The sequence below is a fragment of the Bombus impatiens genome, unplaced genomic scaffold (assembly GCF_000188095.3).
Source record: "Bombus impatiens unplaced genomic scaffold, BIMP_2.2 scf_3474, whole genome shotgun sequence".
In the NCBI taxonomy this organism is placed as follows: domain Eukaryota; kingdom Metazoa; phylum Arthropoda; class Insecta; order Hymenoptera; family Apidae; genus Bombus; species Bombus impatiens.
Genome location: NT_179893.1, coordinates 1,070,504 through 1,083,574, shown reverse-complemented (window position 1 = coordinate 1,083,574; position 13,071 = coordinate 1,070,504). Strand labels below are relative to the sequence as shown.

The window sequence follows — 13,071 nt, the reverse complement described above, 5'->3', positions numbered from 1 at the left end:
TATCGGAAGACAACCATATCTTTAGACATTTAACAGATAAAAGATATTATCGTTCAGACATAGAAAATAGAATAGATTTTTCTACGATCGTTTAAATTCCTTTATGATCCCGTCTTGATTAACATAATTAAAATTCCAAATAACTTGTAAATGGAAAGTAGTTTTCTATGCTATCTAAGGAATAATAATTTCTATTTTATCTTTCATTTATAAAAGAAGGAGTAGACTGACATTGTTCGTAAATTCATTTCATCCATCAACGTGCTTAAAATTCCAACTTGCAAGGCAAAGTAGCCCTCTATGATCATCGAGATAAGAAGAGTCATTGCTTTTATCTTTTATCCATAGAAAATGGTAAAACTTTGCGTATTTATATATCGAAGAATCTACTCTACGGATAAAAATTCTGTATAATTTCTTGTCGATCAACGCGCTTAAAATACTCGCTGGTGTTTCGTTCCGGAGGACATTTTTCGCGACGACGGCAGCACGAGTTCTTCAACGAATTTCAGCTGGGTAATTCCACTTAAGACGCTGTCAAATCCTTATTCAAAGAGTAAATTCTTTCGCACGTTCCAGTCCCCGTGAAGAGGATGGATAGTTACGGTATGCGATGAGGCTTGCTTAACGGACGAGCTTAATTAATAAGGACACGCGATATCCTAACTCGTAAGATGATGGCGGGATGGTAAAGCATAGCTGAAGTCCCGAGGGAGTCCTTTGTTGTCGAGAGGGTCAGGACGAGCGACCTGCCACTTTAACCCACCTTAAGGGGTTACGTCTTAAGGAGTTTTGAACCTTCCAAAACATCCGATCATCGTAATCTCCGGCAGATTCGAAGCAGCGACGTGGACAGCGTCGCGCGGGTGAAAGCGATACGCTTGCACGGTCAGCATACATATTTTGCGACAGAACAGGGATATCGACCACGTTTATAGCGGTATCGCTGTCAAAGGATGTCAACTGGTATTCCATAGGATTATGTAGATCGCGGGACTAAGCGTAATCGATGATCGCTACGCGTGACGCTGCTTTTGAAAAGTATCGAATGCTCGATGTTCAAAGCGTTTAATTACCTGTGGTTGAAGATGAATCACTTGTCTCTTGATGTGCGCCAGAGTCGCGGTCGATGGCGGATGCACCGCCATGTTCGCAAAAACCAGTCTTTCCTCGTAGTCGCTCTCGCACAGGATTTTGTTCTCGCACAAGAAGAACTTGTCGCCTATACAGAATCTAGGAACAGAGAAAAATGAAATTATTTTTACGGAGTGGCATTTCGTTAAAGTAGTAAGAGTAGCGCGGATTAGTATGACGAGGCTGGGAAATGGCAGAGGTTTGAAGAAATTTCGGCTGAGAGTTGTCGGAGATAGGCGGAGTAGTAAAGCGTGCTAATTCCTTTTAAGACCGTTTTCCGTTCTGCTCCGTCGAGGAAATTGCGAGAAAATAAAAACAGGCAGCGAAACGCCACCGGTACCCCGTAGCTTCCGAGAGTGTCTTCGAGGTCCTTTAAATGTAAATTTCCACTCGATTCGCAGACGCTACGTCGTACCTGGATTACCGCCGAGTCCATTTCTGCTCTAACCTTCTTTCCTGCACACCCCTTGCAGACGTTGAATACCGGAATCGAAGTCTTTTCCAACGATCCGCCAATAGCATTTACTTTGTCGCCACGGCCGTTTCATTTTTAACGCATCCACATTGTAAAGCTTGTAAACCACGGAACATCTATATGTATAATTCGACTGAGTTTTGATAACGCGCAGGTAACTGTGATTTAAAATTCAACGAATGAAATCCATGGTATTTTCTACTGATCCTACGCGATGTACGCTATATACAGAAACGCAGATTTCGAAATGGTGGCGAAGTACGAACGTGCTTGGCTTGCGATATAAGAGAAATAAGGTTGCCGCGAGGGTTATACGCATCGACCAACTGTCGCCGGACGGGCGGTAAGAGACGCGTGGGAGAGGCGCTACTAAAATCAAAGATTTCGCATTTTTCCTTTTTATTGCCGGCTTAAAAGTCAATTTTTTCTGTAACCGCGCGAGAGAACGGGGCGCGGAATTCTAGATGTCCGCATAAAGGGCGATACGCCGGAAATGCTAAAGAACCTTGGAAAACGAGGATCACGAAGGGTGGCTGCTTTCCAACGAACACAATAGATCCTCACAGGATCCACGAGGGACTCGAAAATCGTTTTGTCAGGATACCGCGACGCCTTGATATTCTCGTCAGGTGCCGTGAACATCGCTCTCAGAGTGTTATACGTACTTCGTATCGACCGCGGTATGACGAGCCTGTTTCCGCGATTTGTCTTCCAAGAATGAAACGCTCTTGTCTTTATTATTTAATTCCGTTATCTACCTCGCGTTTTTATTCCATTCACATCGTAAAATACGATTGTTAACATTTCTAAACTATTGCGACGAATTTTAAGATTTGTCCACTGCGTGATCTTCGTGTATTTCAATTTTCTCTCGGCTCGCGCGTTTATGGCTGTCGGGACGAGAAGAACGAAAGATTGTTACACCGCAAAATAAAAGAGAGCGTGATCAAAGACAGATAAAAGATATTATCGTTCAGACATAGAAAATAGAGCAGATTGTTCTACAGTCGATTAAATTCCTTTATAATCCCGTCTTGACAAACACAATTAAAATTCCAAATAACTCGCAAAAAGAAAATTTGTTACATATATATACAAATTATTAACCATAGACGTCGCGATTATGCCGTATTTATGCATTCACGTTCCAACATATTGTAATATCCGTACGTTGTTTCCATTCGATTCTCGCTGAAAGCTCAAAGCCTGGAGATGACGGGAAGTCATCGTTCAGACGCGTGAACTTCTCGTAGGTGTAAACGTAGGGGGTGTATCTTAGTATCGTAACTCAGTGGTGAATAATAAAAGCATTTTTTTTTGAGGGGGGAGGGACAGTACATTGTGTACATACGGGCATTGCGTATTCAACGGATGTGCTGTCCCGTGCTGGGATCCTGTTTGAGTTTTATGTCGGGATTTCTGTCGAGTGGTTTATACCGGCGCTTATGTAAATGCAGACGTGATTTTTTTCAGCACCTCCCCGGGCCACTTGCACGAATATGCAGAGCATTTGCAGCATTCGAAACGAGCCTGGCCGGCAATCGTAACGCCAGTAATGGCCAACAAATGTATATGTATTTTTAAGTTGCCTCGGGCTAAATATTCTCGAGCTCGATGATGTCATCCGAGGTTATGCTATTAAATTCCGTGGAAATGGCGACAGAGTTAGCAACGATCTTTACTTTGCGTTCAGTCGAAGAAACGTAGAGCGGTTTCCGATACGTAACGCGATCGATAGCAGACAGGATGATTTAGCGTCATCAAAAATGAATTGAGATAGCATCTGTTCGCGTCCGTAACTGACATCGCGAACGGTGATCACCCTTCGATTTTCCATTCTTTTAATTCCGCGATTCCGAACGGTCGAGAGGAGAGAAGACAGGGAAACAGGCGGAAGAACGCGTGGGGTAGAGCAGAGGGTTACGGGAGGGAAAGAAAATAGCGAGAGAAGCGAAGAGCGATCGGAACATCTAGCATGGACCGCCATAAAAAGCAATGCTCCACCGTAACGGGGTACGATAAGTGCCATGGTGCGAAGTAAAATCGATCCCGGGGGCAGCTTCGAATCGTGCGCCATAAAAAGGGAACATTAGAGCGAGATGATGATGGTAAGCTACAGAAAGGAAGAAGGATGGAAGCAACGAGATCGTAGCGTAATGGTGTTGTGATTTTCTGACTAGATACGCGTTACACGTCTGTGCAATGTTAAACGCTTCGAGCATTAGTGACGTTAAATGGCGTCGGAACGTTCTCGTTCGCGGTAATGTCATTTCGAGGCAACGTCGTATTCGGAAAAGAAGTCCAGTTTCATACAGCTTTCTTTCATAGAGCTTTAGAAATAGAAGCCAAGCGTTTCGAAATTTTTTTCCTGATATCTATCAACGCATAGGAAAACTAGAAAACGAGATGATTGCGAAGGGGTTGTCTTGCAAACAGTTAACCGTTCCCCGCGTTTCGACTTTAACGTTGCTAAGTCGAGAGGAAGCTCCCGAGATTCGTCGGCAAACAGAGCGAGTTGTCGAAGCAGTAGGATGAGAAACCCCAAAAGGCAACACTTCGGCGGTAGTCAAGACCTGAGACTAGGAGGTGGGAGGTGGTGCAACGTTGGCGAGAAGGTGGTTGCAGAGAATAAATTTTGTACTTGATCGCGGAATCCCTACGCGGCAGAGAAGAGCCAGAGAAAGGGTCTACATTCTTGGTAGTTGCCAGTGCTCCTACTCAATTTGCATCAAACTATGGAGAGACAACCATCCCCGCCTCCAAACGTCCCACCCCAGCGGCTTCTCGCAGAGCTACCGTTCTAGCACCTGATGGAGCTGTACACTCCACCTCCCCTCCCTCTTCGACGTTCTACAGTCGAGACTAACGCGTTTAGCAGAGACTCGAACCCCTAATCAGATCTTCCGCCGACACCAGGGTTTCTAAGGTGCTGCTAAGTGTGAAGTTAATGGAGTCAAGACGCTGTTCCTTCGCGTCGAGACGTTCTCCCGATATGACGTTAGGTAGTCTTGTCTGTTTAAGAAACAGTAAGAATTCCTGCCACCATCGTAACTAGTTTTATCAAAATATCGTTGGGATTTTTATTATGATGCCGAAAAGTAAAATAATAACTAGATATAACTATAACTAGATGTAATAATAATTTTCATGTACAATACAACTTAAAAAAAGATTAAGAGTATGGTTCAAAAGTCACAGACACGCGTCTCTTTCTCTATTCTATACTCTGTTCTTTCATTCACCAGTACTCGTATTTTTAGCACTCGAAACTCGCTCTTTTCATTTCTTTTGATTTCTAGAACACCTTAAATTTATACAAGCAAAAATTGACGATTCATCGGATCCTTCGGGTTATTTCCCGCGATGCCACCTCATATCTGACCGCTTTATTTCGATAATGGCTGCTTACCTAGTGCGTTCTCCTGTTAATTAATTCAGACTGTCGGGGTATCAGGGAACTGTGACGCGCTAATTCGATCAGAAGTGAATTCGCTCGGTTCGGTAGCGAGGGCTGGTCGCTGTGGCGCTTGGGGGAAGTGCGCTGCCTTTGCTTCCAAGACAGATTTACCCCCGTAGACAGTTGACGTCGCTATCTAAATGTCGCTGCAGAGACGCGTCGGAATGCCACTCGATAATACACAACGCGACGTCTCGAATCCGCGACTCATTGTCCGACCGTACGGTGCACGTTGACATGGAAATGTTCACGGGCCCTACGTCATGTCACGCATCCCATCGACGTCGAACCGATGGGCTCAAGACTTCGAATACAGCGGACGATTTTTTTTTTTTTTTAATTAGTAGGATGAATGTCGTAACGCGTTATCGAACGAAGAAAAATACTGGTAGTTAATTTTAAAGAATGAAATTAATGAAATTTTCTAATGAAATTTTCTAGTGAAATTTTCTACTGAAGTTTTCTGGTGAAATTTTCCAAAACGAATATAGAAATCCACCAATGTAGGGTTCATTTGATATTCCGTGTGGATATTCAGCTATAAAGTACGCGAAGGGAGCATTCGTCTTTCTATTAATTTCTATGCGGCGTGAAATTACGCGCCGCCGACCCTAAGCTATATTAATAACCTAGATTACGAAGGAAATTAAGACAACGATGGGTCGTTGATACCTTTAGGAACGCGGCTTTGTTGCTTCGAAGGGGTTGAATCGGCTGGATGAAACTGCGATATTTCTATGCGACACGTTCACTGTCCCTTCGTCATCGTTTGAACGCCTTATAAAGCCTCTGTCTTATCGAACAATTGCTACGTATCGCTCTTTACTTTACGGGAAAGAATCACCGCGATTTTTCGTCTCCCACTTCTCCAACTCTTTAGTTTCTTGTATATATCGTTCTATCGTTCTTTCTCGCCGATATTGTTCGCTGTTATGCTAATGCAAATCGTATTAATATGTAACGAGTCCCGACGAAAGAGAGATAGAGGGAAAAAAAGAACGCATTATCGTAAATATGCGGAGCCGAAAGCGGTTGGCGGCTGTTGAAGTTGAATCGGGTCCGCGTATCACAAATCGATCGGCTTGGTCGCCCTCGTGGTTGGAGAAAAAAGTTCCAAGGCAAAACGCAATCACATCAAAGATTATTTCCGCCAATAAAACGGAAGTCGAGTTTTGGTCGGAAGCGGAAGAAGAGAGGGAGGCTGTACGAATGGTTCTCGGTCGCGGAACTAGACGAGGGCAAGTTCCATACTAAGAAAACGGGAGGGGGAACACGAGAAACAGAGAGAAAGAGAGAAAGATCGACGGGGTAAAGATAGAACTGAAGAGGGAAGGGTGGCAGCGAGAGGTTAGACCGACAAGCACGGCAATAAATCTACCGTTCGCCTGAAGCAGGTACTTATCAGTTCTCTAGGATCATCCGCGACACCGGTGACTGCGAGAAAAGCCTGGCGGGCTCTCATCTCTGGAAATTGACATCGAGTTCCAAGCAAGCTCGTCAATCTTCAACCATGTTCGTCGATCGCGTCGCCGTCTTTCTAGATCCTGTTGCGACGTCCCTTCGATGAGAGAAGATAGACCATCGGAATCGAAGGAAACGTTTCGGCGTTTCCAACGTTTTCCATCGTTTCGTATAGGACGAGCGGTTGAAAGGCGCAGGAATCGCGGTTTCGATTCGACGCGCGATTATCTCCGTTTCACGGAAGCGTATTGGCTGGATATGGCAGCATAACGGTATGGATAGTCGGCACACGATCGATGCCCATTTCGGAAGGCTAAGCTTCCACTCTGCATAATTGCCAGTTAACGGCAACGAACTATAATGCGCTGGCATGAACCCACACACGCGTCCAACGCACGCATGTAAACTCCGCTTTGGACAGACATCGTCCTCTCCCCTGCGGCTCGCAGGCATCGATTTTTCCTTTTTTTTTTCCTTGTTTGTTTTCCAACGGCGGCCGAACAAAACGCGATGGTCCTTCAGCCCGCTGGAAATTGACAAAACAGTTTTTGGCAGAGCCAGGCGAGAACTTAATTGGTGAATATAACGAGGGAATCTGCCAATTATGGCAGCGGCCCATAGTCGATCGATCTGCTCGGAAGCACGTACTCGTGCTCATCGATGAGCATCGTCGAGAAGTACGCTACCGTACTCCATAATTCCAGATAAACTCCGGCTAATTTGAATTGGCCAATGGGAAGCAGCCGCATTCGAGAGACCGCGTATACCGGAAGTGGATGTCCGAGGTCCGCTAAGTCACTTTGGTTTACGAGCTGACGTGCCACTAAGGGGAACCGGGTTAAACATGACTTACGCTGCTACCTAAGTTTCCTATCATGAAGTAGCCCGTAGCAGCCTAGTACAAGCTTGATCTTTCAACTCCGAAATCTTCCATGTACCGATATCGAATATCGAAGTTATCCAGCAGCTATAGCAGTAAAACCGTAAGTGTAACCGGCGGGCATTGTCGAGGTTTTGTTTCGGTTCCGTTCATCGTCATTTCACGAGCCAGCTTCGGGCAAGTTGGTCCACGGTCTGGACTATCGACGAGTATCACGGTCGAGACGAATCGATCTACGTGTACGACCTTTCTTCGCGATCTCGGATAATTCATATCGATAACGAGACAAAGACTGTGACGATTTTGTATTTGAATATTTTACTTTTGTTCAGAAACGTTGATAAGTTTGAAAATTTCACGTATGTCGGAGCGCCGAGCGAACGATTTATGTTTTTCATCAAACGTACAGGAACGCGCCAACGAAACGCGTAAAAGTAAGCGTGCGGGACGTTTAAAAAGCGCTGATTCAATTTTACACTCGAAAAGAGAGCGGCATTGCCCTCGACGCATAGTTGTGCATTGTGGATGACAGGGATACCAGCGATGGTGTTGACGTTCCTGTAATTTGGCTGGAAAATATCCAAATCGTTCGCGTAATTCTATCGAAAACTGTAGATTGTTTCGATGTTAATTCTGTCGTTAAAATCAATTTCAAAGCAGTCCGTGCGAGTCATTTACTCGAAGCGATACGGTGTAACGGAAATGGGTGATGAAAGCCAACGTTCCGCCAAACGTTCGATCGTTTCGTGGCGTTAGTTTTTTCTTTGTTTTTAGTTTTGTTTAACTTTTGTTGTTCTTTCTCGTCTTGTTATATGCGCCAGCGTGAAATCTGCGTCGCATTATACGAATCGAGCGTATTCCGGAACGGATTTAATAAATTGCACCCCACGGGAGAATAATGCGACCCTCTTCGTGCAAGGGTTATGAACGTAAACCCCAAAATTAAGCTCACAATTAAAGAGATCCATGGAGTCGATTTAAGTGGCTGAAACTCGTTGGATGATTTAGATTTCTTGTTTATTCTTGTAAGGTTGATCGGGTCTTCTTCAACGGTGTCTTTTCAATGAAAACCATGCTAAAATAGTTGGAAATATAGACAAACTTTTTACATATAGCTGGAATACCTATGGTGGCTGAGAAGCAGAGGGTCTTGGAATTAGAAGGTAAGATGCTTCGAAGGTTTAATCAACAAATTGGTCCCCTAGGAGTTCTCCTGCGTAGGACCGTGAACACGCATAATTCAAAGTTGCAAAGGCCATGGTTTAATTACCAAATCTTGTCCGGAGTTAGGTGCAAGGAACCAGGCTGCAAACTTCTTGGCTCGAGTTAATGTGTGCGTAAACCGTGGTTTATTATCATACAGAGGAACTGTATGGTCAATCGTGAGTATTGTCGGGACTTGTACGTGTTAATTTCCTTAATACGATCGCTTATTTTTGAAAAACACGGGATGAGCTCCTTATCCGATAACTTACAGGTCTGACTAACAGCCTTATCTCGCTTAGGGCAGCTTGTTTGACTTCTAACAGTACCTCCTTCTGACCGGTAGCTCTTGATAACTGAATATCCTGAATATCCTAGAGGGGAGAAACAGTAAGAGAGGAAGAGATAGAGTTCTGGTAGCGGGCTTAGCTAGCCTAATCCTTTCTGTGGGTCGGCTTTGCATTAAGCAAAGTCCATCAACTTGGCGTAAAGCTGCAGGAGTTTCAAAGACTATATATAGCGATGCATTAATACAGTATTATCTAATAATTGGTGAAAATTTCATCCCGACTCGAACTTCGCGAGCGAACATCGTTCGGCTATTCTCTCTTTGATCGATTCTCGTCCGATGGTGAAAGTAATAGTAACCGTTTCGTATTTCGTCTAGTTTTTTTTTCATTCTCTCCGATTGAAGTTCGTTGAACCGTTCGAAATGAAAGGAGGAAAGAAGAGAGTTAAGTTAATTCTTAGGAGCGAAGTAACGGCCATATTTCTCAATAAACAATAAATCAGCTAGGACGCCGAGTAAGGTATAACGCCCTCTCTTATAGATCGAGTTTTCCTCTTTCCTCTTTTCCGTGACACATGTCTTTACTCGCTTTTGCCCTTGGTCTTTCATTCCCTTCTGTCGTCCTTCGACTCTCGTTCGTTTGTCTCTTTCCGTCGCCTTTCGAGTCTCCAAGCCCCATTAATCTATGGTTATCTACGGCGTGCGCCGGATAAGTGCGTCGGAATGAGCCATTTCACCCTTGGGAGTTCGAATCCATCCTGTACCCTCGAACAGAAGCCCATCCGTAGACTGGCCCCTGGGCATCCTCTTTTACCCTTGTGATGAGCTGTGCAAAACTTTCTCTTTAACGAGATCATAATGACAGTGCCAACTATAGGAAACAAAAACGTTCTGTGCCTGTACAATATATGTGGAATCGGAATATTGACTATCGTCCGACTACTATCGTCACATTATCGTCGAAGAAATGTTTTAGAAGATTGTACAGGATCGATCATTCGAACAGGTCAAGACGAATAACCAAATTATTCACCCTCTACTTCCTATACTACTTCGTAAAAAGGAATATAATGTTTGGAAAACTGAAGCGGACCAGTTGCTTCTCCATCACGTTTAGCTGTTTCCTCTTTAACACGTTGAATTTATTCTCGATGCGAACAAACCATCATATTCGCTACAGGAATACCGAAGATTCTAATGCATTAATGGAAAATTTGAGAATGCAAAAATGCACATAATACGCAAAAGTATATAAAATATTCGAGATATAGTATCCCTTATAGATACTCCGTAAACATTTACAGTCGTTGTCAGGATACACATTCGTGTAACTGAAGTAGTACGTTTTAAGTCGAGTATTAATTTCTTCGTATAAACGAAGTGCGAATAAACAAGTTTCTACTGTATTTTGTTGAAGTTTTTTGCAGCGATGTAATCTTCTATCTGTAGCGATGTAAGCAAGGGAAACGTAGGGGATCGAGGGCTGATCAAATTGTATTACGTCAGCAGGTTGCCATCGGCGAATCCTTAAACCTAGCTGTAACAACCGCAGCTCCTTTCCAGCGGTGAATAATGTTGCTAGGTTATCTTTTCACCTTCGAGTCTCATAAGTAAAGCGGAAAAGCAGCCTCCCCTGGCTGTCGGTAGATCCGACCTAACGAACTAAAGAACAACTTTACTTTGCACGCGAACCCCTGGTCTTCTTTCTCTCTCGTCCTGTCGCCGCCAGGTCCTCGACGTAGAGCTTGCCCTTATCGCCGGGAAAGTTAAGTGGAAGAAAATGCGTCTTCTAAAAACAGGGAGACGGCGAGTAAAGTTGAAATTGATGCACTGGACGGGACCCTGAACCCATGAGGTTTACGTGTCGCAAGCTGCTCCCAGCACCACCTTCTTCCTCTCGAAAGTTGCGTCGATGGACGCCCATCTATTATCGTAATCTAGCTTTCTGTGACGTGTCTATAAAGATCTTTTCTTATCGATTCGATAGCGATATGTCGATTTACCTTGATTTTATAAAACGGTCGTAAAGGTTTGTAAAAGGTATCGATATTCGATGAAAGATACTTTCGTATTAAGACGCGATGTAATTAGTAAGGTTCGAAAGTATCATGGAAATTTCAGGAATGTTATTTCCTTTACGACTGTCGAGACGAAGCAAACGAACAGACTGTTGGGGACGGCGCGAGTTATACGCTCGCTTAGCTATAGGCAGTGTTATTGCAACCGTATAGCAACCGAATAGTCTAGGTTTCCGAACTGACGTTGGACGTGACAAGTGATATTATACCGAGTCGTCTAACTCCATTGCAGCCCACTAGATACGGGGTGTCTGACACAGACGCTCGGTAACTCAGAAACCAATGTGTCACAGAGAAACGGGGCTTCAGATTGCGCCTTAGTTTCATTGTGACCTGCCCGAGACAGTCGACGCCGCGTTGTTTCACCCTTGTTGGCTTATCGGTCCATAACGAGCAACCGTACAGACCGTTTAAACAAAACTACCGATTCCTGAATCTTCGATTCTGCTAAACGCGTGCAAACGTACAACAACACGTTTTTTTCCATCTGTGAATAATAGCTGGACATTGGGTGGTTGCGATGCGCGATCGTGACGAAGCATCGAGAATACGGATTATAAATCGCGGATGTTGATGGGAAAGGCATCGTTCGATAAATTGGCATTTTATTATCGCTAATAACCACCCCAAATTATTGTCTAGCGATATTTACGCCGAGGCTAACCTCCAGCGCCGCACGTTCGACCGCGTCGTGCACAGGTACACGCACACATATGCGCAGTGTGTGCCATTCGCACATCGAACGTGTCCGCGTAGAGGTACACGCGCTTTTCGTGATCGTATTTTCACCATTATTTACGCGTCGCGTGCATACGGTTTTCGCTTCTACGCGGGCTTACGAATGTTTATCGGCAAAAATTAACGGGCAATTTGTACCGGGCGCATTGTCGCCGGTAATTATTATTTTATCGACGGTCACGCGCGAGAGCGCGGCCGATCTCCCGCGCTCTCATTATTTATTGGCTCTCGTATTCGATTCACCAACGGCACACCCGCTTCCATCCACCACCGCTTTTCGAAGAATTTGCTTAGCGGACAAACGTAAATTCGCCCGATATTATCACATGCTGGCTATTAAAGCGTTCGTCGCATAGTTCCACGAACTAATTTGCAATTGAAGTTTCCTATTAAGGGGTAGACCGCGTTTCTGTGATTACACAAGCCGTCTAACATTACGTTGCACACGTCGAGTTTGTCAACCGACAAAGCATTCGAGTCTGACGCAAACATCAGCTCGATTCGTAACCCCATCTACATGTACACGCGCCTTTCTCCCCTCCATTTTCCCATACCGATCGTTGGCTAATGTCGGTACGCTTTCCCGTTATTTTCCCAAGGACCGAGTCCGATTACAAAGTCGAACATGTTTCGCATCGTTTCGCTTCGGTAATATCGTCCAGAGGCGTACAGCGCGACCATCGACGCGCAGTTTTCCCTAATTGGCTCGGCTCATGCCGAGTCATGCACAGGGGAAAAAGAATTACATTTCGCGGCACGCCGCGCGTTGTTTATAAACGTGCAGGCACACCGCTGCATGAAAACAAATGTTTGTAAAACACGAGGCTCGACCATGAACGATGGACGTCTGGTTTGCTACTATCGCACGCATAAGCTGCGAACCACTCCGGTGGTTTACAGCATGACGCATCGGAAGGAATTTCGTAACAGGATTCGCAACAGGCGCAACGCAACGACTACGGACGAATAGGCGGCGCGTACACACGAAGAGTCGCGTTTCACGCGTCTGGCATCGCGGATGCACTCGATTATATTTCGATTATGGTTATAGTAAATCTAAGCTGGGGGTAGATAGCCCGAGGGAAATCGCATTAATTTCTATAACGACATTCACCGCGGTGCGGCAATTTCGGTATCGTTTTATCGGCGGCCACGTAACGCAAATACGCGCGTATCTGTGTGACCGCCAGTGTGTATATAATATGAAGCGTATATAGGTGTGCTGGGATCTTTGCGCGTGTACAACCGCGTATCTACCGTTCGCCTCAGCTAATTTCGTGTTTGCTCGATTAATTTCCCGCGTTTAACGGAATTTGATGTTTCGTTAATTATTCTGTCGTGCGCGCTTCATACCGC

At 44.8% G+C, this 13,071-nt stretch overlaps 1 protein-coding gene across 1 annotated transcript in view; it reads right to left on the bottom strand.

Annotated features, from left to right (window-relative positions):
• LOC100748983 (LIM domain only protein 3) overlaps positions 1–13,071 on the bottom strand; it is a 74,419-nt gene that overhangs the window by 8,797 nt on the left and 52,551 nt on the right. Inside the window, exon 5 of the mRNA XM_003494706.4 lies at positions 1,077–1,233. Within this exon, the coding sequence (XP_003494754.1) occupies positions 1,077–1,233 (157 nt within the window). The remainder of the gene's footprint in view (positions 1–1,076; positions 1,234–13,071) is intronic.